Below are 21,979 nucleotides of genomic sequence, written 5' to 3'. Positions count from 1 at the left end.
GGAATTTGAAATGTTATTTCATTAACCTAATAGCATAATTGCTTAACTACGTTATTTTATCATTTACTGTTACAATATATGCACAGAATTTTAATGTGCTTGCTGAAGGTTGTATTTTATTTTCTTAGTGAAGATTCTACAACATCCAGGGCATGTTTTTTTTTGTTTTACTTTTCTGCAAACATATTTAAAAAAATGACAATTTTTAGAGATAATGGTTGGCGGTCCTCACTTTGGACTCCTCCTCTGGTGTGAACATGAGCGCAAATGCTTTTGTCAATTTGTGCCCTGTGATTAGTTGTTGATCAGTACAGGATGTACAGTACCGTCAATCGGGACATGCCCTAGCTTACCTGTGATACAAATGACGGCAAAGGTTATAGAAAACGACGGATGAAATACTAAAAAAAAAAAAAATCCATGGTTTACTACTAAACTGCTTCATAAAATAACATTTAAAAACTACTAGTTTATTCAGGCTTTTTCCCCCAAGTTAGCATTCGCTCAAGCAGTGCTTTGATTAAACCATTCTGATTTATGCATTTTCATATTAAACCCAAAGAAAAGACGTTTTTATGATGCTGTTGCTTTATCACGAGGTTGTAGAGGGGGTTGCTCAACAAATACAACAGAGCCTTCCCGCTGGCTCACAAGACATCTCCGTGTAGCGACTTGCAAGCATGTGCGCACACACATAGCACCGACTGTCACCATGTGCAATGAATCCTGCAGTGACAAGCCGCCAACCTTTTCCACAACAACCGCAGCCAGTCACTCGATGATGGGAATGCCGCAATCCTTGCCACCTTTTATTATCATAAAAATAGCTTTGATACTCAAGTCTTGTCATCATCATTGTTGGCATGACTGAGACCCCAATGTCTGACGAAGTGTGTTAAGAGAGGACAAAAAGCAGCTAATGAATGGCTTCTCAAGTGTGACACAACAAGATGGGAATGTATTGTGAGGCATTTCTACACAGTCACTGCATTTAATGTGCACCTGTAGAAACCCTGACACCACCTTGGAGTGCTAACGGTTGGTTGCATGTCAACACTTAACAATTAATACAAGTGTATGACAACAGTGTATGGTGGTCACAATCACAATTGTAAGGTGGAACGGGCAGCTAGTGTTTGATTTAATGAGTAGTCACCATTTTGTTGTTGGGGAAAACATTGGTAATATGACCATGACGGAATTAAGTAGCAGATTCTTTCACAAACGTACAATTTTCGATTTTAATACATTTAATCCGCCTATGCTCTTCCGTAGGACCAGCTACTCCTATCATGAATTGCTAAAAAACTGCAAATAACTCATGTCCATACCCCAAAAAATCTATATAATTTCCTGTAGGTGCCAAAATTTGGCAGGAAATGACTACTTTGGTCTAACAAAGTTCCTGAAATCATTTCAACATAGTTCCTTGGTACCAAGATGCCAAAAGGTGGCAGCAAGTCACTACCTTAGTGTTACAGAAGCTCCTCAACTCACTTCGACATATGTGGCATGCCACACAAGTTGATGGTCGAAACTGGAGTCAGTCAGACTTAAATCACCAATTTTAGGATTTGACGCTTGCATGGCTGAAAGAAAAGACTCTACTTGACATTGACTGGGTATGAGAGACTTGACATGGCTTAAGAAGTCAAATCATAAGCAGTACTTTTTGTTTATTACACCAGTTTAAAACCTTGAAAAACTGCTTCAAAGTCATTGATTGAAGTAGTAGCCTTTAATGTTTTGACGGTATGATGTAATTTTCTTTCATGTTTGTAAATGTATGGTGAATGCCGCTCTGACGTTTATTTAATATAAAGAAAATGGTGAATCCAAAACACAGTAACTGGCAGAAATATCTTAATTATATATTTTCCTAAAATTGTTCAGCTCTTAATGAAATTATTCTGCATTACACCGATTTGAAGACAAGATTATTTGACCATAACTTGTATGTGCATTATTACACAAAAATGCTTCCCAAAAAGGAAAAAAAAAAACTTAGTTTCTCCTAAACTCATCATCATCCAATGTTTTAAATTCTTGGTGCACTGTACACTTGTTTAAGTAGCCATCCCAAACAGATTCAGCATTTTGACAAGACTCATGTTTGGCCCATCTTATCATGTTGCGTTCAATGTTTTTTCATTAGTTGGGGGAAGAGGCAGTCCATGGTTTCATCAAGAATAGGTCCTGTCTCAAGAAACTTGCCATGGATGGTGAAACTGTACCAGGTTTTTTTTTTTGTTTTTTTTTCCGAGGAGCAATTTTGTAAGAGTGCTTCTTTTCCCAATTGGCAATCAATGGCAAGGAATGGTAGACTTCAATAAACTGACAGACTCAAATAGCTCAGCTCTCAAATAGGAAACGTTTCATGTCTACCCAAATTATACCAGAAGGTAAATAGCGGTTCAGAGGATGGATGGATGGATGTTAATGTAGTGATTTTTAGCATAGCTTTTATGTTGTGAGTGAGCAAACCCGTGTATTACGTATGACGTAATGCACTTAATAACTACTCAACTACATTTAGAGGGGACCTACGTGCCTTGCTTGCCACATTAACTTAGAACTTGCTTGAACCTTGACGGTTGAAACTTGCCACTTGACTTTTTGACTTGCAGATATGTGACTAACTACCACTTCTGCTCTATTATTCTGTTTGACAATGCAGTGATTCAAATCGACACGTGCCGCGTTAACCACCAGATGCACCTGTTTATAGATAACATAAAGCTGTACAACGGTTGACGCTTGTTATGATTATTCAATGAGGGGGTGTGTGTGCCCAAAACGTGTTCGACCAAAATGGACGCCCAACTACAATGAAGACGATTTAACCAAGGATGACGACAGCAAATATAATGGCATGACGATAAAAAAAATCATCAAAGGACGCTAGCTATGCTAAAACCAATTAGCTTGGATGCCTTTTATTGGGGGCTAGCCAAAAGGCTAATGATGCAGGTTATGCGACGTTTTTACGTATATTACCACGTTCAAAACGAACACTTAGGCGAAAAAAAAAAGACTTAGTCAATCATAATTGTGTAATAATAATAGCGAGACTTACCCATAGCTCTGAGCCCCAGCTCATGGTTTCGGGACGATGTCCTCGGAATTAATCCACGACGCGCCTGCTTGTTGTTATTATGATGGTGATAATTACTACTGGGAATAATCCGCAAAAAAAAATAAGGCCTCTTGTTCCCGTTTTGGTCAACGTCTCATCTTGAGCTTGCAGATGGAACCTCGAGCAATGCAGCGTTCGCGCGCGCGCTCCCGCCTGGACTCAACGACAGCTGCTCTGGTGGTGCGCGTGCACAATGGAGAGAGGCAGGCGGTGGGGTCCCGCACAGTAGGCTTCGGTAGTTGTCCTTTTTTTTGGTTTTTGGTTTTTCTTAGCAAATAATACAAGTGTAAAGTCGCCTCGCAGATGTTTTCACGTGAAGTGAGCTTGAAAGGAAAGCAGGAGGCACGGCGCGGGGGTGCAGTGGGAGGACGAGGAGGCCCCCCGCCCCCCAAGGGCACACCCACCCACCAACCAAGGCAGATGTTTCATTGAATGACACCCCCCAGTGGGCTTCACAGCTACTTCCCCATTCCCTTCTTCTTTTTTTTGTCTCATTCTCTTCCGTAAAACATTTGACTGATATGCACTGAATTGTGTGCTTATAGTAGATGTAGAAAAAAGGTCTCCACACCCCTGTTCAAATGCTCATGTTTTGGTGATTTAAAAAAAAAAAAAATGAAGATAAATATTGCACATATCTTCCAGCCATTAATAAGGCCTACTCTATAACCTTAAGTACAACTACATTTAAACTATATTTTCAAGAGGTGATAACAGAAACAATGTGGTTGCACACGTGTGCATACCCTCTTACACTGGTGATGTCCTCAGAATAACATGACTTTTAATGTGACTGGTTAAATGGGAGTAAGCCCAAACCTGTCACCATTTCACATAACTCCAGTTTACCCCCAGATAAAGATCAGCGGTTCTAGTAGGCATTTTTTTTTTATACATTAATAGAAATTTAAACCTGTCTTTTAGTTTGAAATCTACATTGTCTTTGATACTCACAAACAGTACTTTACATATTCCTAGTAAATGAGGATTTCACTTACCTTCATTGTTTACGAAAACGTAGATGTTCTACTCCTTGAGCAATCAAAACTGTCGTTTTTCCCCCCAAGTGAGGCTCAGAAAAGACTACTTTGTCTTTGAGCTTACAAAAGTTTGTTGGAGGACAACCAGTCTCTTGTTTAACAAAAATCTTTAAGTTCATAAAAGATTCCAACACTGTCTTTGAAGTATTAAAAACAAACAAACACCAAAGTTAGGTTTTGCGATTGCCTCTGCAAGAGTTATCTGAAGACTATTGACGTTGATGTGTACAAAAACGGGTTACTTGACGTTTGCAAAAGCGAGCCCAATATTTTCTTGGAAGAAATTTTCAAATCACAATCATTCACAATGCGATAGAAATCCAGGTTCAGCTCAGCAAGTCCGTATTGTTAAAACAACACCACCACCCAGTGGCAGGAAATGAAGACACGCCACTAGTGGCGCTGTGGGCCACGGCAGGCACGACTGTATGATAAAATAAAATAAAATAAAATAAAATAAAATAAAATAAAATAAAATAAAATCAAATCAAATCAAATCAAATCAAATCAAATCAAATCAAATCAAATCAAATAAATACAAACATCCGGTTTAAGAAGTCTACAACACGTACTTGAAGAAGACACACATTTCCATTTTTAAACACTATATTCTAAATACATTTAGAATACAATAAATTGATACAAAAAATATATTTACAAGTGATCAATCTAGATTTTCTTTCTAGTTTAACCAATTTTATTGGTTGTTTGGCTAACCAATACAATTGGTATGCCTCTAACCAACAGGAATGGTCAATGTCTGACCAATCTATTGGTTAATCAAGCCAATATAAGCTTAACCTACTAGATTGGTAGTTATAACCAATCAATTTTTGGAGTGTACAATACATTTATTGGGGGAAATGGTCTTTGGTGTTTACAAAAACATGTAGCCTACATTAAACTTGTCGGCAAACGAAATTGTTTTAAACAGTAAGTTGGTGGCAATGCAACCATCCTATAGTCGGTCTGTCATGCTCACAGTCACTCAAGCGTCTGATCAGGACCAAGGATCCCTCCTAATCTTTCAAATCGTGTCAAGTGGAGCCGAAAAAACAGACAGCCTCAGATTATATGGCCACGGATTGGATTAGCACGGCTAATCCCATTATGTACATCCTAGTTTCATTTCTACGGATAAACAAGTGAATGTACATTGGCCAATTAAAGCAAACTAAGATCCCCCCCACCCCCACCTTTTTTTTTTTTTTAAATATGTAATACTAAGTAATTCACATATGACCATAATGTATTACATGAGAACTACGATATATACAATTAAGAGGATGGGAAATAGTGATCAGTAGAAATTTGTAATGTTTTAACAAGTTTAGCAACAATTTTGAATTATAATTTCATATTGACTAGATTAAAAAAAAAAGAAAGAAAATTAAGTACGTAACGTCAAGGCTATGGATTTACTATTAAAGTGAGATCAATTAAACCATTAAGTGGAGAAAGGATACGTTTGAAGCATTTTTTTACATTTACAATTTCCTGAAAGAAAATATACATTAAAGTAATTTAATATGTATTAATAGTGCTGATTACAGTAGCACTCAAAACAAACTGTAATTAAGATGTTTTTTCTCAGATTTGTAGTTTTAATCTAATTTACTTTAATTAATCTACTCTGATATTTTATTTCGACTATTCTATATTATTTTCTATTTTCTGTCTGTATGTTGTCTTTTTTTTTTTTTTTTAAAGAGAACATTTTAAAACATAAAACGTTTTCTTTGTTTTCCTAATATTTGGGCTTTTTTTTTCCAGCAAAGATTTGTTTTTTTAAGACTTAATGTTTTGCACTTTGTCTACAGTAATGCCTGTTCTGAAAGCGCTTTATAAATAAAGTTGAGTTGAGTGTGTGAAAAATTTAATTTTTCTTTCCATTTTTTTGTGCAATACTTTTCACATTAATTTATATTTTCTGCTTGTATTTTGCCAATGTTTATTTTAGTCTATTTTCAAAATTATGGTAATGTACCCCACGATAATTAAGATGCTGGAGTAACTAGGACATTATAAGTTGAGATAAATTCAACTATAAAGTGAGGACATTAAGCCAAAAATTGTTTTGTTCACAAAGTACAACAATTAATTACCCTTGGTGCTAATTTCTTTTTTCTTTTTCTTTTTCTTTTTTTTTGTGCTAATTTCATTAGCATGGAAAGCTAACGGTGCTGATGACGTCACATACAGTGGTCCAGCAGTAACCGTCCCGGAAATTGAGGGAGAGGAGAGGGGGAAAAAAAAAAAAACAGCGGATGAGGACGACGGTGTGCTGGACTCCACCTCGCAACAGATGAATAACGATACATGGTCGTCACAAGAATCGAGAGGAAGAGAAACTACCAACTACCGTGTTATGTTTGACCGGCTCGCGGTGCCTCTCCTTCGCCGAGCAGCGTGAGCGGAGCCCCGGCCAGGAAGCAAGCAAGCAAGCAAGCAAGCCCGACCGAGCGAGCGAGCCTCCCCGCTTTCCTCTTCCCCGGCTATGGATGTTCTCCTGTGGATGTTCCCGCTGGTGGCGCCGCTCCTGGTGCTGCTGCTGCTGTGGAGCAGCGGTCACACGCTGGTGTTTTATTTCAAAAAGTGCTTCTACGTGGCCTGGATGATGGTGCTGGCACTGTTGGCGATCCCGCTGTGCGTGCTCAAAAGCGGCGGCAGGGACGTCGAGAACATGAGGTGAGGAGTTGGGACTTGTGTTCGCGGTTTGACAGCTTCCCCGTTAGCTCGCTAGGCTAACAGGCTAGCTGTGGTCACACGACTAAAACGAAGCCCCTACCTTGAATGTCAACAAACTGTTTCGTTCCCTGTTCGTTCGAACTAATTTTTGAGCTTTAAATGAAAACGAAGCTAGCATTAGCTGCTGGTATAATGTTACCCGCTAACAACAACAAGAAGGTACAATTCTGGAATATTCTCGTGTGTCTGTGGGAAACAATGCGACAGCTACAAAACTGTAAACAGTATTTATTACAATTGTAGGTGCTTAATCTTTCCAAACTGACGTTTATCGTTTCTAAAATGATGTGGTGGTGAATATGTGGTGTATACATTCTCATGTGGTGATATAATATCTAGCCTAACTATATTATTAATAGTTTGTTTTTAAAGCTCATTTCATACGGTTTGCATAATTGTTATTACTTGGATTTGTCATCTTTTCACACAGAGCACAGCAAATCCTGCTTTCAACACAATTGCTTTAAATACAGCATTTCAGCACAACTGGATGAGTGTCGGGTGTAATGTAAGAACCTAGAGATGCTATGATGTTTATGATGTGATTTGGTGTAAAGCACTTTTCACAGTTTCTGCCAAAGTGTTGCAACATTATTGCTGGGATTTATAAGACTTGAACGCAGAAGATGGCAATCGCTGACACAATTGTTGTCAACACAACATGAGTGTTGGCTAAGAAGTGTCACATCCACATCCAAACATTCTGTGACTTCTTTTCATGCTGAACCTAAAGATGAAGTCACAACTGTGTGTTCACGTAATTGCTCCTCATATCTGACTTCGTGTGTGTGTATAATTTTAAAAGGCAGGTACTGACACCTGGTGAGTGACATGGGCGTCAGTGAATGACCGTGCAGAATTGGCTGACTGTTATCTGGCTGGTTGTTTTCTTACCGTTTGTCGTGTATCCTTCACCACTTGCTGCAGCATTATAAAGAACTGCGAGATGATATTAAAGTAGATATCAGAGATTTGTAATCCAATTAATCAGGCTCAGTTAATCGTTATACAGTACTCCTACGTTCAACACAACAGAGCAATTGTCTAGCGTTAAATGTCACAGCCCAGTCCTGACTTTGTGTAACTATGTCTCTGGAAAATGTTTTTTTTTTTTTTTTGTCTGTAATACAGTATCTTTGTATTTCCTAATTTAGTTTTGTTGTTGTAATAATCCAATATCTTTCAGTTTTTTTGTATATATATTATAGTTTTTTCTAATATTTTATTTCTAATATTTTCTCATAAGGTTCTTTTTTTAATCGTATATATTTTTTTTAAGTTTTTTGCTTAATATTATATTGTTTTTTCGTGTATTTTTTTCAGACGTTTTTGCTGAATATTATATATTGTTTTTTTCGTGATCTATCATTAACGGTCCTTTTTTTTTTATTTTTTTTTTTTTATTTAATTTTTTTTACTTTTTTGGGGAAAAAACACAAATTCTAGAAGTCCAGTTGTTTTGTTTCAACCTTTGCAGATTACTGTTACCTGGAAGTGAGAACCCAAACAATCTAGACCTTAAAAAAAAAAAAAAAAAAAAGACAATTTTTAGCAATCACATTGGCATTGATTATTGACATTGTAACAGTTAACGATGACTTACGCAATTCTGCTGTCAATATTTTGAGCATTATTGCTCAGACTGTGCGAGAACACCTGTTCTGGACGATGACCTGTGGGAGCTCACTTATCTATTTTCAGGAAGCGACTGATGTTTATGACTCAGATAGAACAGAGCAGGGCAAACGACACCTGTCATGTTTGTCGCGCAGGGTTTGGTTGCTGCATTGCTTTAATTACCTCCAAGAACCAGATGGCCCCGCTGATTAGCAGTAGCTCGCGCATACGGAGTTGGTCAACTGACCGTACAGTGGAGATGTATCGGCCATTAGCTCCTTGGAGATGTAGCAACTATTCCACACTCAAAGCCACATGGGATTAAGAGGTTTGATTGTTTTGGGCTATTATTATAATAACATAATTTTGCCAATAGAATGTGCTGACTTTGTGGCGAATACGCCAAAGTCGTTTATGTTTACTCGCAGATATTTCTCCTGTTTTTTTTTGCAACTAATAAGAAAAGAGAGCCATGTCCGGTGGTTTGCTGTCAGGCGTTAGCTTAAAGAGCCGAGTCAGCCAACGTAACCTTTGATATTTTGTTGGCGAGTGTGCCACAAAGCTCCCTTCTCAGACCACGATTGTTTACTAACATCCCTTCCTGGTGTCCATTAATTAGTTGGCCAATCAAATTGGATGCAAAGGTGTTTTTTTTTGGCCCTATTTATATCAGGCTTGTCGATAAGAAAACTAAACTTAAGAGCCAAAACAATTTTTGTTTTGTTTTGGTTCTACATTGAGATGTTTACCTTGTGAGTTTAAATGACCACGGAACAGCCTTGAACATGAGCCCTACTAACTGCTGAGTCCCTTGTTGTTATGGCAGGTCATAAAAAAATAAAATAAAATAAAAAAACACTAAAGGAGGGAGCGAGCAATTGCGTGACTTTTAAACTCAGCTGATAAAATCACTGCCCTGATGAGAGGGAACTCAAAAGAATTCTGACATCTTGGGTAAAGGTTACATGTTAAGTTTTGTAGCGCTACAACAGTCAAATATGTAGTGAAAGTGGGAACTTGGTTTTTCTCTTGGCTCCTCGTCACATGCTGACCAATGGATGTTAGTCATGTGTTCAGAATTGTCTTATTAGTGGATTGTAAAAGAAGCATGTGACCCGCAGAATTAAAGCAACCAGAAATGAATACATTGCACTGCAGCACAGTTGGTCATTTTGTGAAATAATTTTACAAAACACACGCACTTGAATCATATTTGATATATCTTGAATGTGGTGTGTTACACTTATAAAATAATTCATGCACAATCCAAATGAGGCCATCAGAAAAGATCCATCCAGGCATCCACATTTAAAAAGTAAATAAAAAAAAATACAGTTTACGTTTGTAGATTTTATAATTGGTCACTTTGACCCTGCAAGGTTAGGATAACCTAACATTACATGTTGATGAGATTAGGTGCTCTTCCAATTATTTATTAACTACAAATTATATATCTACATAATTAACTAGAAATGCCATTTCTGGGGAAATGGCGTGTGAAGGCTGGAGAGCTGAATGAATACCTGTGGAATGATTTGGAATAATGTTGAATGATGATGAATGATATTGAAAGATATAGAATGATATCGAATGGTTTTGAATGATGTTGAATAATGTTGAATGATGTTGAATGATACTGAATGACATGGAATGAGCTTAACATGCTGAAGTTGGAATGGTTTAAATTCTAACGTTTAATTCTAATGTTAGCATGCTAATATTAACATTAGCATGCTAACTTAGCATTAGCATGCTAAGCTAAAATTAGCATTAGCATGCTACACTAACATTAGCATTAGCATGCTGAGCTAACATTAGCATTAGCATGCTACGCTAACATTAGCATTAGCATGCTAGCTTAGCATTAGCATGCTAAGCTAACATTAGCATTAACATGCTCATCTAACATTCGCATTAGCATGCTAAGCTAACATTAGCATTAGCATGCTAAGCTAACATTAGCATTAGCATGCTAAGCTAACATTAGCATTAGCATGCTAAGCTAACATTAGCATTAGCATGTTAAGCTAACATTAGCATTAGCATGCTAACTTAACATTAGCATGCTAAGCTAACATTAGCATGCTAAGCTAACATTAGCATTAGCATGCTAACTTAGCATTAGCATTATCATGTTAAGCTAACATTAGCATATGGTAATTTGGAAAATGGCCGCCATGCGTGGTAAGTTAGGTGGTAAGATGGAAGAGCTCATGACGTGAAATGGTGGAATATATTGAAGTTGAAACGAAGTCAATCGGATAAATAATGTGGAAGTAAATGGAAAATGTAGAATGTGGAAAATATTTGGGTACGAAATTGGGAATTGTGGGTAAGGCGTGAATTTTGGAACTGAAAAGCTGGAAGAGCTCATGGCTTGAATTGGTGGAATATATTGAAGTTGAAACGACGTCAATCGGATGAAAAATGTCGAAGTAAATGTGAAATGTAGAATGTGGGAAATATTCGGGTACGAAATCGGGAATTGTGGGTAAGGCGTGAATTGTGGAACTGAAAAGCTGGAAGAGCTAATGGCTTGAAATGCTGGAATATATTCAAGCTGGAACGACGTCAATTGGATGAATAATGTGGAAGTAAATGGAAAATGTAGAATGTGGGTAATGTGCGGGTACGAAATCGGGAATTGTGGGTAAGGCGTGAATTTTGGAACTGAAAAGCTGGAAGAGCTCATGGCTTGAATTGCTGGAATATATTGAAGTTGGAACGAAGTCAATCGGATGAATAATGTGGAAGTAAATGAAAAATGTAGAATGTGGGAAATATTCGGGTACGAAATCGTGAATTGTGGGTAAGGCGTGAATTTTGGAACTGAAAAGCTGGAAGAGCTCATGATGGAACATATTGAAGTTGGAACGAAGTGAATCGGATATATCGGATATATCGGTTCTTATTATTGTGTGAAGGCCTCCAGTTTGTTTATTATTATTATTTTTATTTTGTTATCATACATTGACATAAATGTGTTAAACACGACGCAAATTCAATTACTGGTAACACAAATAGATATGACAAGGATTAACGTCCTTATAACATCATTAACTGCGCCATGCAATGCATTCTGGGAACTATATATATGCAAAACAGGTAGATTTAACACATGCCGCGTTGCATTTGCATTCGTGTTATTTTTCGGAACAATATGATTACAGTTGAGCTCCGTAATATAGGGCTGGTCCACGAAAATCTGCGTATAAATGACGGCAATTGTTTTTAAGTTATATACCGTTATTTTCCCGATGTGGCCCACTTGATAATATATTTTCCTCCATGCGGCCCCTGAGCTAACATGAGTTTGACACCCCTGCTTTAAATAGGTAAACAAAGCCACAGTTTTGAGGGTGTGCACACTTGTGCAACCACATTATTTCATCTGTTTTCTGATTTTTCAAAATTCAATCCAGTTCAATTCATTTTTTAATTTTTTTTTTAAATTTATCCTGGTGTAATGTTTTATGTCACACAGACTGGCGTTTGAACAGGAGGGTGTCGACTTTTGAAATCCACTCTACAGTATGCGTAGGTGTTAAACGGTAAGCCGTACGAGTGTTAAGCGAAAAATCCGATGGACAAAGTCTGCATTTAAATGGAGAGTCGCTCGTGTTTGGGGTCCAAACGAGGACACGCTGACAAAGAGATGTGATTCAGCGCCGTGTCACGAGGATTTAGGCGCTGGGCAAGGAGTGACTCTGCTCTTTTCTCCGAGACGGAAGGTCACTTGAAGGCGGCGGTGCATTTTGTTATCATTCGTTTGTGGCCCAATCTGATTTTTTTTTTCATTCATGTTTGCATGCGTTTCCCCTCGCTTCAGGATCATCCGTGCTCTGGTTCGGCACGTGAAGTATTTCCTGGGCCTGCGCTTTGAAGTGAGCGGCTGGGAGCACCTGCAGACCCCGGGCCCCTACGTCATCATCTCCAACCACCAGAGCTCCCTCGATGTTTTGGGTGGGTATCGGTGCTGATTTTACCTCGTATGAGTATTTACAGTATCAAAAGGCTGGTCATATAAACCAGGCGACATAAAGTAGGACAGCCGTCAATTACTTTAAAAGCATGTTTTGATTTGTCGCTCAAATCAATACACTCGCCCATATGAAAGCGGGCCGCTGTCAGATTGTGGCTGTCTGAATGGGAACACATCCGTAAGCGCTACATTCGCCCACTGGCACGTCATTTTTATTTTTTTTCTCAAATTTTCTTTACACGACTGAGCCTGTGCACTGGGCAAAAGCTCGAAATGAAAAGGCGTGATTTATTTCATTCTGAAGCTGGCTGTAAATCCTGGAGCGTGCATTTTGCTGGGACTTGTGAATGTTGTTAACATTCACACTTCAATATGAAAAAATATTGCGGACAAAATATTCTAAAATAGTAAAAAAAATTTGGCCTGTAATTCATATCTTTATTTTTGTAAGTACTAAGGGACCAACAAAAGACATTATTCATTATACATTTGTTTAATTAATTGACCTATTAATTATTCTGCCAAATATCGAACACGCCCTAAAAAATCCATATTTGGGCCCTGCCCTGGGGTCCACTGTGACTGATGTGATTGTTTGCCATCCAGGCTGATACAGATGTAAAAATAAATAAATCAGCTTTTGTCAACTTGTCGTGATTGATGCGCTGGCTTCCTTTGGCAAGGCCTGATGGAGATCCTGCCCGATCGCTGCACCATGATCGCCAAGAAGGAGCTGATCTACGCCGGCACGGTGGGCCTCATCTGCTGGCTGGGCGGCATCGTCTTCATCAACCGCAAGAAGACCAGCGACGCCAAGAGCGTCATGGCCGACGCCGCCAAAACCATGTTGGACGAACAGGTAACTAGCGCCCGCTCGACTTCAAATCAGATTCGGAGATGATTGCCGATTGTAATAGTTTGACCTTCCGTAGATCCGTTTGTGGGTGTTTCCGGAAGGAACGCGGAACCAGAGAGGAGACCTGTTGCCCTTCAAAAAAGGCGCATTCCACTTGGCCGTGCAAGCACAAGTCAGTACATCGTAAAAATGTCACAATCAATTATGTCGTCAATGGAAGCCACATGCCAAGTGTAGTGACATACAGAACAATGAAATTCTCTTCCACTAGATGGCAGTGAGTGCATATTTAAACTCTGCCCGCCCCCTTTTATTTCTCTTTTTTTTTTTTTTGCTTAGTGGTAGGACAAGACACTTTTTTTTTCTACTACTAGTGCAACTTTTATTTCACATTGTAAATAAATGGTTAAAGCAAGGGATACGTGATTTATTGGGCCATTTTCAGCAGTGAAAGGTTAATATTCTTAATTTTGAAAATGTCATTATTTTTCATGTACAGTTAATACCTTTAAAACAAATGTTTCCACTTGCTGTCGACTGATGATGACATCACCTGTGCTGAGGAAGTAGGTAACGACCAATCATGGCTCACCTATTTTCTGGGTTTGGTCAGTAAACTGAGCCATGATTGGTCGTTACCTACTTCCTCAGCAGAGGTGATGTGGAAAATTTTGTTTTTAATGGTATTGTACGTGAAAAATTATGAAATTATCACATGAATTATAGAGAAAATTAGAGCTGTCAATTTGGCATATGATTACATTTTTTAATCAGATTAATCACTTTTTAGAATTTTGATTAATCACGTCGTTAAAAAGGCTTTGCCCATCAAATTTGTTTTCATTCTTGCTACATTTAATGTTATGAGGACGCACACGCTCACCCTTTTCTTTTTCTAATTAGTAAATTACTTGCGTAATTTAAAAAGAAAAAAAATACTTTGACGAGAACAAATATTCTGAATGTCATATAGTAAATGTTTTACTTTAATGTGTGTTAGTAATGTTTATTGCACAAACATTGCTACCTTTAATGTAAGCATCCGCTGTCAAGCTAAAGGATCATCTCCGGTTAAAATTAATAGTGTGGTTAATCTGTGTTAATACATGATTAATGCAATATTTTTTTGTGATTAATTAATGAGTTAACACTTTAGCTTTGACAGCACACAACAAAATGATAACTTTTTACTGCTGAAAGTAGTATCCCTTTAACCTTATCATTCGGGAAATTTAGCTGAAAACATCTAAAAAAGGTGCACGGTGCACCCAAAGTAAATTTGAAGCTGTTCTTGAACCGTTTAGAGTATCAACAAGATAACGATGATATTTTGCCACCGGTGGGACGTCCACAGGATAAGAATTTGTTTCCAATGCCTACTGGGACTCCTCCGTCACTCTCACAGCGTGAAACGCAGTGCCGATTCCAAACACAAGGGGAAGCCTTAAATAAAAGGGTCGTAGCTTGTTATTGGAAGGATTCATTTCATGCATATGGAATTGTGGGGAAGACTCTGCCACGGGGTAACCGACAGCTGCGTGCGGTAATGAGCTGCATCCCCCGGCGGGTCACGAGCGGGAGAGAGAGTTCTCTCACAGAGTCTGTTGAGAGTACTTGCTCCAGGCCAGGACAGGTGGAAGGAATTTTTCACCAAATGGGGTCAGAAAACAGACACAAAAATCGACTTTCATGATATTTATTTACATCACGATGTGTTAAACGTTGTTGCATTCTTCATTTGAAAATCTAAAATGCGTGCTCTATTGTAGGAGTGTGACGATATAGCGATATCGTGATAAATTGTGCTCATTTGTCTCCCGATAGATTATCGATAAGTATACGTAAGTATCGCAATATTTGCAGTTGATATGCAGCCACTATAACGGCTGCATTGTTCATTACTTATTGAGCAGTTACTTGGCGGACCACTAGGGGTAGCGCCTCATAAGAGTGGCGAGGAAATGGATGGTAGTTTTCATGCGAAGAAGACTCATGAGCTTAGTTTTATTATTATTATTATTATTATTATTATTATTATTATTATTATTATTATTATTATTATTATTAATTTTTATCATATTATTCATTTTTATTTATTATTTTATTTATATTTTTAGATATTTTATATATTATATTATGTATTAATTTATATTAGATTTATGTTATTTGTTTTATTATATTATGAATTATTTTAAATATTTTATTATTTATTGATATTGAATTTATTTATTTTTATTTAATTTTTAATTTATGTATGATATAAATACACTATTATGTATTTATATATTATATATTATATTTATCTTTACTTATATTATTGTTATTATATTATTAATTATTATTTTTATTATTTTGTATTTATGCTTATTTATTTTTAATATTATTTATTTGTTGATTATTTATTTTATTTTTGTTTATTATTTAGATTATTATTATTATTATTATTTTATGATTAATATTATCGTGGATTTATTACCTATCGATACTCGCGGTATCGTCATATCGTGAGGTAATCGTTATCGTAAGCCTTGTATCGCATGTCGTATCATATCGTGAGGAACACCTACTCTATTGGGTTGAGGTCTAATGATTGACTTCCACTTCCGTTGTCTTGAAGCATGATGAAGTTTGGATGGAATTTTCTGTAAGTTGCCAGAATTTTATTTTATTTTTTTTTACAACCTCAGACTTCATTCTCTGAAACAAGGTCTAGTGAGGAGGAGGCTGACATTCCGTGATCGTGGACTGGTTCTATCGCTCCACGTTTGCGTCTGTGGCCTCTTGATTTTTTTTATTTATTTTTTCTCCTTCCATTAGTGGCCGGCCGGCCAGATCGAGTGAAGCGGGGCAGCCCCCGGGAGATGTTTGCTGTGTCACCGAGCAAAGACTGAAATAGCTTGAGATGTTTTGTCGAGTCTCGTGGATAGCACGTTTGTCTCACAGTTTAAGATCCGGCTTTGAATCTGAAATGACCATTTTCTTCATGTCAGTCTGGCTCGCTCACACGTTCTGAAATGGCTTCGTAGTTTTCGCAAGGCGAAATTGACAAATGTGCCCTGCCAATGACTGGCGACCAATCCGGGGTGCACCACAGTCACCCGTGAGAGGCTCCTGCTAACCCGCAACCCAAATGAGAAGCAGAAACCTAGAAAATGGATGAATGAATGAATGTTTGGAGCATCTCTGTTTGTTTATCATCCAGGAAATAGGCTTTTAAATCAAACCGCACTGTACTGGAGAGATGGCCATCTATGGGCCCTTGTTACCATGGTGACGATAAAAGGCCATTAAACCGGCTCATTTCTGTAATCCTGTTACAGTTTGGCATTGAACCAAAGAAAGCACACTTTCATACTGCCTATTAAAGCCGACATTTCCACCTATTTCCCCATGTCATAAATAGGTGTGTCAAAATTAGTGCGGTAATTTTGACTTAATTTAAAGTTCCTTTAATAGGCTATAGCATGGACACCTGAGACACCTTTTTTTTTTTTTTTTTTTTTTTTTTTGATGGCCTTAAGGATAAAAATTTCCCAGGGGTTTATGGTAAGTAGTGATTATCCTACAAAGGAACAACAATCTTCCCAGGAGAGCTTGACGCAACATCAATCCCTCCAATATTCTTTGCATAATGATATGCGCAGATCCCTCATGGAGGGAACAGCAATGAACAAATTGGCCGAATTTATCAGGGAAATTTCTGGCAAGTGTCCTCCATGTGACAACAATCATCCCCCCGGTATTGGTCACATGTCGTAATGTGCACTTTGACCTCCCGTCCGTCTGCAGGCGCCCATCATACCGGTGGTCTTCTCCTCCTACAGTAACTTCTACCTACGGAAAGAGAAGCAGTTCAAATCGGGTAAGTGTGTTTGTTTTGTTTGTTTTTTTCTTGACACAAGTAGCGGGTGTGAGTACTTTTGCCACCTGTGCCGCAGGGACCATCCGGTTGAAGATCCTCCCGAAAATGGAGACCAAGGGCATGACGTCGGAGGACGTGGCGTCCCTCGCCGACAAATCCTTCCAGGTGATGCGCTCGGCCTTCCTGGACATCTCCGGCTTGCCGTGCGGCAACGGGCCCGTCAGGCACTGAGCGCCTCGTCGTCCGCCCTGCCCGCCCGCCCGCCCGCCGTTCATTTTGTCAACCTCAGCCTCTCTTCCTCCTCATCCTCCACGCCCACCGCCACTTGAATCTCGCGCAACTCTCTGGCCTGACGGCCGGTCCCCGGTGCCGGCGCGCACAGTCCCGACCCTCGCGACGTCTGCGAGCGGAGTGACGGACGGCGAGTCCAGCGGTACGGATGTGCGTTTTTTTTTTTTTTTGTTTTTTTTTTTCGTGCATGCCCTTGCGCGTTCTTCGCTTTGGATGTCGTTTTGTTTTCCAGTCATCTCATGTTGCCTTTTTGTCGTTTCGTTGGCTCATTTTGGAGATGTGATGGAGGAGCACTTGCCAATGAGTTGATTTGCTGTGCCAGGAAGCGGAGGTGAAATCGTTTGTGTCGCAAGGATCCCATCTGAGTGAGTGACAATAAAAAAAAAAAGAGACTGCAATTCTCGCGCTGATCTCGCCACTATGTAAAAAAAAAAAAAATACTTCCATTTCTTTCATTAGATAATGTTTTTTTATTTTATTTTTTTTGGGTGGGGCGTACTTCACTCATTCACTCGCAGCAATTTTGACTGAATCGCTCCCGGCTGTTTTGCTGGATTTTTGACTGATTTGCAAGGCCCACAGAATATTGTTTTCTATTACTATAACAACATGGAACCTACCAAAAGAAAGATTAGAGTCTCTTCTTTCATCAGGAAAAAAAATATAAATCTATCTGTTTCCGTTTTGCAGCAATTAGCATTAGATTATAGCTAGGTTTCATCATTATTTACAAATCTGCTTAGAATTGTGGGGGAAACAGCTTGTTTTCAACATGGCCCTGGTTGATCTCTTATACTCTGCTGCCACCTGCTGGCCGTTTTTGTAATTACTACCATTTTTTTCACCCGTTCTGTCGTGGAAAGGCCGCATCAAAGCCTTCTGTATGCTCTAGCACACTGCGGTCCTCGAGGGCCAGAGTCCTGCAGGTTTTATAGATTTCCTGACTCGAAGTGCAGCTGATTCCAATCCAAATAACAGGCTTCTGCAGAGCTTCCTGATGAGCTGATCATGAATCAGCTGTGTTGAAAAAGGGAAATATCCTAAACCTGCAGGACTGCGGCCCTCGAGGACCGGATCTCGCCACCCATGCTCTAGCATAAAAAAAAACAAAAAAAACTTATTCATACGTAATTGGGACACTTAATACATTTAAAATAGAACGTATTTATAGGTTTTTGGGAGCAAATGAGCTAATATTACAAGTATAGTTTATATTTAATATTACTTTAATCTTGTGACTTTTTGTCAAAAAAAAAAACTTTTTTCTTTGAAGGAAAAAAAAAATTCTCAAAATTTATTTATTTTTTTGCTTTTGCAACTTTGTCATTTTCATTTTTATTTACAAGTTCTTTCAATGTATTACAACTTTTCTTTCTCAAAATGTAACTTAAAAAAAAACTATCTTGACAAAATTTGACTGAATCCTTGTAAGTTTCCAATGTTTGTATTAATGGTGATTAGACTTTACACCGATCAAATTTTATATTAAGTCCACAGTCTTGACTTCATTCTCCAAAAATATTACTTACTGTAAAATTGAAGAGGAAGAAAAGTTCTTTCTTTAAAAATTGAGTAGTTTTCAAGTGAATTATTTTTTTAAGTACAGGTTGTTGTTGTTTTTTTAAATACTGCCAAAAAAATACTTAATATAATTTTCTTTTCCCCAAAGTCAACTATTTTCTGGACCTTTTACTACTTTGTGACAGTTTAACTAAGGCCAACTGCCTTTTAGTCTCGTTTCTTTCTTGTCACACTGACAAAGTGGCACAGCATGCAAATGTATGCTTCATTTGACTGGCGTCATAAACATCAACATAACATGTTTTTTTTAGCTCAGTGGTTTAACCCCCGCGAGCGTTGCTATATTTAACGTATTAACAAATTTCGGCCTTAAGTCATATTTTGTGAATGTATCCCTCTCGTCAATCGGGATAAACGTGCAAACTACTAACTGCATCTTTACATCTTGTTTTTTTTTTGTTATGAAAGTGGGCTGACGTCATTGCGCGCTGAGCTAGCGTCCGAGCTAGCGCGCGTCTATTGATTCAATGTTCAATATATAGCTGGTTTGACGAGTGACGCTCGCCTGTATTCGCTTCGTTCACGCTTTACATACGTGTGCACGACGTATGCCATAGTTAAGTGTCTCATTGAAAGGTCGTAGGAATATTAATAACCCCAATATGAATATGAATATTAATCCAATTGTTTGGCTTCTTTCCTCCACCACTTAATATCTGACTTTTTTTCTCACAAGATTGACTTTTTGCTTTGAAAAAGTTTTGACTTTATTCAAAAGACATTGCTACTATTTTTTAATTTAGTAATGTTGCGCCATTTTGTTGCCATTGTTAAAAATATGACTACTCACGAAAAAAATGCAAGCGTATTTTGGTTTTGATTACAAGAGGATCTAAAATCTTTGCTTGAAAAAATGTACTTTTGATAAAAAAAAAAAAAAAGACTTCAATGTATTTATTACCGTCTAGTTTTGTCAATTATTCGCGTTTTGAATGTCCAGCAGAACCAAAAAAAAAAAAAAAAAAAAAAAAAAAAGACCTGAACGGATTTTTAATCCATTTTATCCATCAGCCCTTATTGTGACCATCGAACCATCCAATTGGTTGAACAGTCAGACGTATTATATATCACTGATCACATTTAAGCTAATTAAAGTGCAGTGCAATTAATGGCTAAAAGTTTGCTGTTATTTTTCGTGACCCCCCCAACCTCACACCCTTCAATTCCAGCATGTTGAGATAATTTAAAAAAAAAATGTAATTTTCTAAAAACTTTTTTTTTTTTGGCTTTAACTTATTTTTATTTTTAAATAATTTTCACCAAAGCTATTAAAGACGGGATATAAGTAATACCCTTCAATGCGTGTTTGTGTGCGCGTGCATGTGCGTGGTCACTAAGCCCCGCCCCCATTCTCAGTATTCTGGCTAATATTGACAATGTGTTTTTCATTTGATTTACTAAAAAAAAAAAAAAAAAAAAAAAAATGGGATAAATGTGAATGCCTTGCAAAAGATTTCAATAAATTGATTTCCTTTTATTTTTCATTATTTTTGGCTTGCTCCATTAAGTTCCTCTTAAGGTTTGCACACTTGTTCACTTGCGTCATTGAGCACACATCACATTTTCGTTCACTGGTGTCCTTTTATTACAAAATGGTACAAAAACAAACATGTACTCAGAAATAAATGGTTGTGATTTTAAATAAAATGTGAAAGGGAAAAAAATATAAATGCAAACGTCCTTGTGTGAGGACATAGCTGCTCTGATGTCTGTTTGGGTTCATGTTTGATATATGAAGCGTCAGACACATTTTGGTTATTGCTCAAAACATCAAAGATGTCCGTTACAGATGGTTTGAAACAAGACTACTGTTTAAAAAAAAAAAAAGTCAGACATTTAATAGTTACTGGAAAATACTTTAAAGATCAAGGCTAGTTATTTCACACATCAAAGACACCATTTACTAGTTGTTTGAAGCATCAAAGACACCATTTTTCAGCTATTTTTAACATTAAACACAAGGTTGTTTGAAACAGGTTTCTTTCAAGACTTTTAAACGTCCAAGTCATGATGTCATGAAACGTCAAAGACACGTCTGAACTGAAGACTTGAAATGTCAAGCACAGACAATGTTAAATGATGTTTGTACACGTCCAAATCCATCAAAGAAACTATTTTGAAAGATGTGGTTCTTGTGAAAGGAAAGACGATCATTTTTTAAACCAATATTTAATGTTCAATCAAAGGCACTGATGTTAAGTTACAAAAAAAAAAAAATCAAAATATGTTTACATGCTTTTCCAATTACTGCTAAAAACATCAAAAACACACTGTTAACAGTTGTAAAACAACAAAACATGATCTGAGTTTTTGAAACACACTAAATGTTTGAAAACAAAGACACGGTGCATCAGACACGTTAGTTACAAAATATCAAAGACATGGTACAGTTGTTGGAAACATCAGACATGTTGAAGATTGGAAGCAAACCTGTGTGGAAACGTCCCTTTGTGGATTTGAGCGACGACTGCACTCGAAGTACGATCTCATTTGTGTGCATGCATCGGCCATGTTGTTTTAGATTTGGTTCAGGCTAGTTTTCCTGGCAGGAGCCTAGAGGGTGGGGAAAAAGTTGTTTTTACAAGGTAATCCTTTTAGTGCTCACCGAGCTCAAGAGACTTCCAAATACACAAGTTTTAAACTTGAATCACTGCTGCATCCTAGCGTAGCTTAGCCTAGCATAGTTTAGCACAAAAACTGTTAGCTAACATATTTAATTGTGAGCTTAATCTAATGTGTCTTGGCACCAAAACGAATTTTCAACAAAGCATAGCTTACCATTTTTTACCTACTTCCTCAGTACAGGTGATGTCATCATCAGTCAACAGCAAGTAGAAAAAATACTTTTTAAAGGTATTAATTGTAC

The 21,979-nt window shown here is 37.7% G+C and overlaps 3 protein-coding genes across 10 annotated transcripts in view; 1 reads left to right on the top strand and 2 right to left on the bottom strand.

The window, feature by feature from the left end:
- Positions 1-3,529, bottom strand: part of fnbp1b (formin binding protein 1b) — a 52,544-nt gene extending 49,015 nt beyond the window's left edge. Inside the window, exon 1 of the mRNA XM_077498277.1 lies at positions 3,077-3,529. Coding sequence (XP_077354403.1) covers positions 3,077-3,100 — 24 coding nt within the window. The 5' untranslated portion in view covers positions 3,101-3,529. The remainder of the gene's footprint in view (positions 1-3,076) is intronic.
- The window catches only part of agpat2 (1-acylglycerol-3-phosphate O-acyltransferase 2 (lysophosphatidic acid acyltransferase, beta)), a 120,543-nt gene extending 99,656 nt beyond the window's left edge, over positions 1-20,887 (top strand). For 3 of the 4 annotated variants that reach the window (XM_077498336.1, XM_077498334.1, XM_077498335.1), the window contains 6 exons: positions 6,342-6,864; positions 12,371-12,504; positions 13,207-13,382; positions 13,456-13,551; positions 17,169-17,241; positions 17,318-20,887. In XM_077498336.1, the coding sequence (XP_077354462.1) occupies positions 6,674-6,864; positions 12,371-12,504; positions 13,207-13,382; positions 13,456-13,551; positions 17,169-17,241; positions 17,318-17,472 (825 nt within the window). In that variant the 5' untranslated portion in view covers positions 6,342-6,673 and the 3' untranslated portion in view covers positions 17,473-20,887. Of the gene's footprint in view, positions 1-3,147; positions 3,372-6,341; positions 6,865-12,370; positions 12,505-13,206; positions 13,383-13,455; positions 13,552-17,168; positions 17,242-17,317 lie in introns of those variants that run through there. The other variant, XM_077498337.1, reaches the window with a different exon arrangement.
- Positions 20,567-21,979, bottom strand: part of egfl7 (EGF-like-domain, multiple 7) — a 20,630-nt gene continuing 19,217 nt past the window's right edge. For all 5 annotated transcript variants that reach the window (XM_077498341.1, XM_077498340.1, XM_077498343.1 and 2 more), the window contains one exon: positions 20,567-21,666. In XM_077498341.1, coding sequence (XP_077354467.1) covers positions 21,647-21,666 — 20 coding nt within the window. In that variant the 3' untranslated portion in view covers positions 20,567-21,646. The remainder of the gene's footprint in view (positions 21,667-21,979) is intronic.

This window comes from Festucalex cinctus, chromosome 15 (assembly GCF_051991245.1).
Source record: "Festucalex cinctus isolate MCC-2025b chromosome 15, RoL_Fcin_1.0, whole genome shotgun sequence".
NCBI classification, from domain to species: Eukaryota; Metazoa; Chordata; class Actinopteri; order Syngnathiformes; family Syngnathidae; genus Festucalex; species Festucalex cinctus.
Note: the sequence above shows the minus strand (reverse complement) of the source record. Positions and strands in the feature narration are given on the sequence as shown.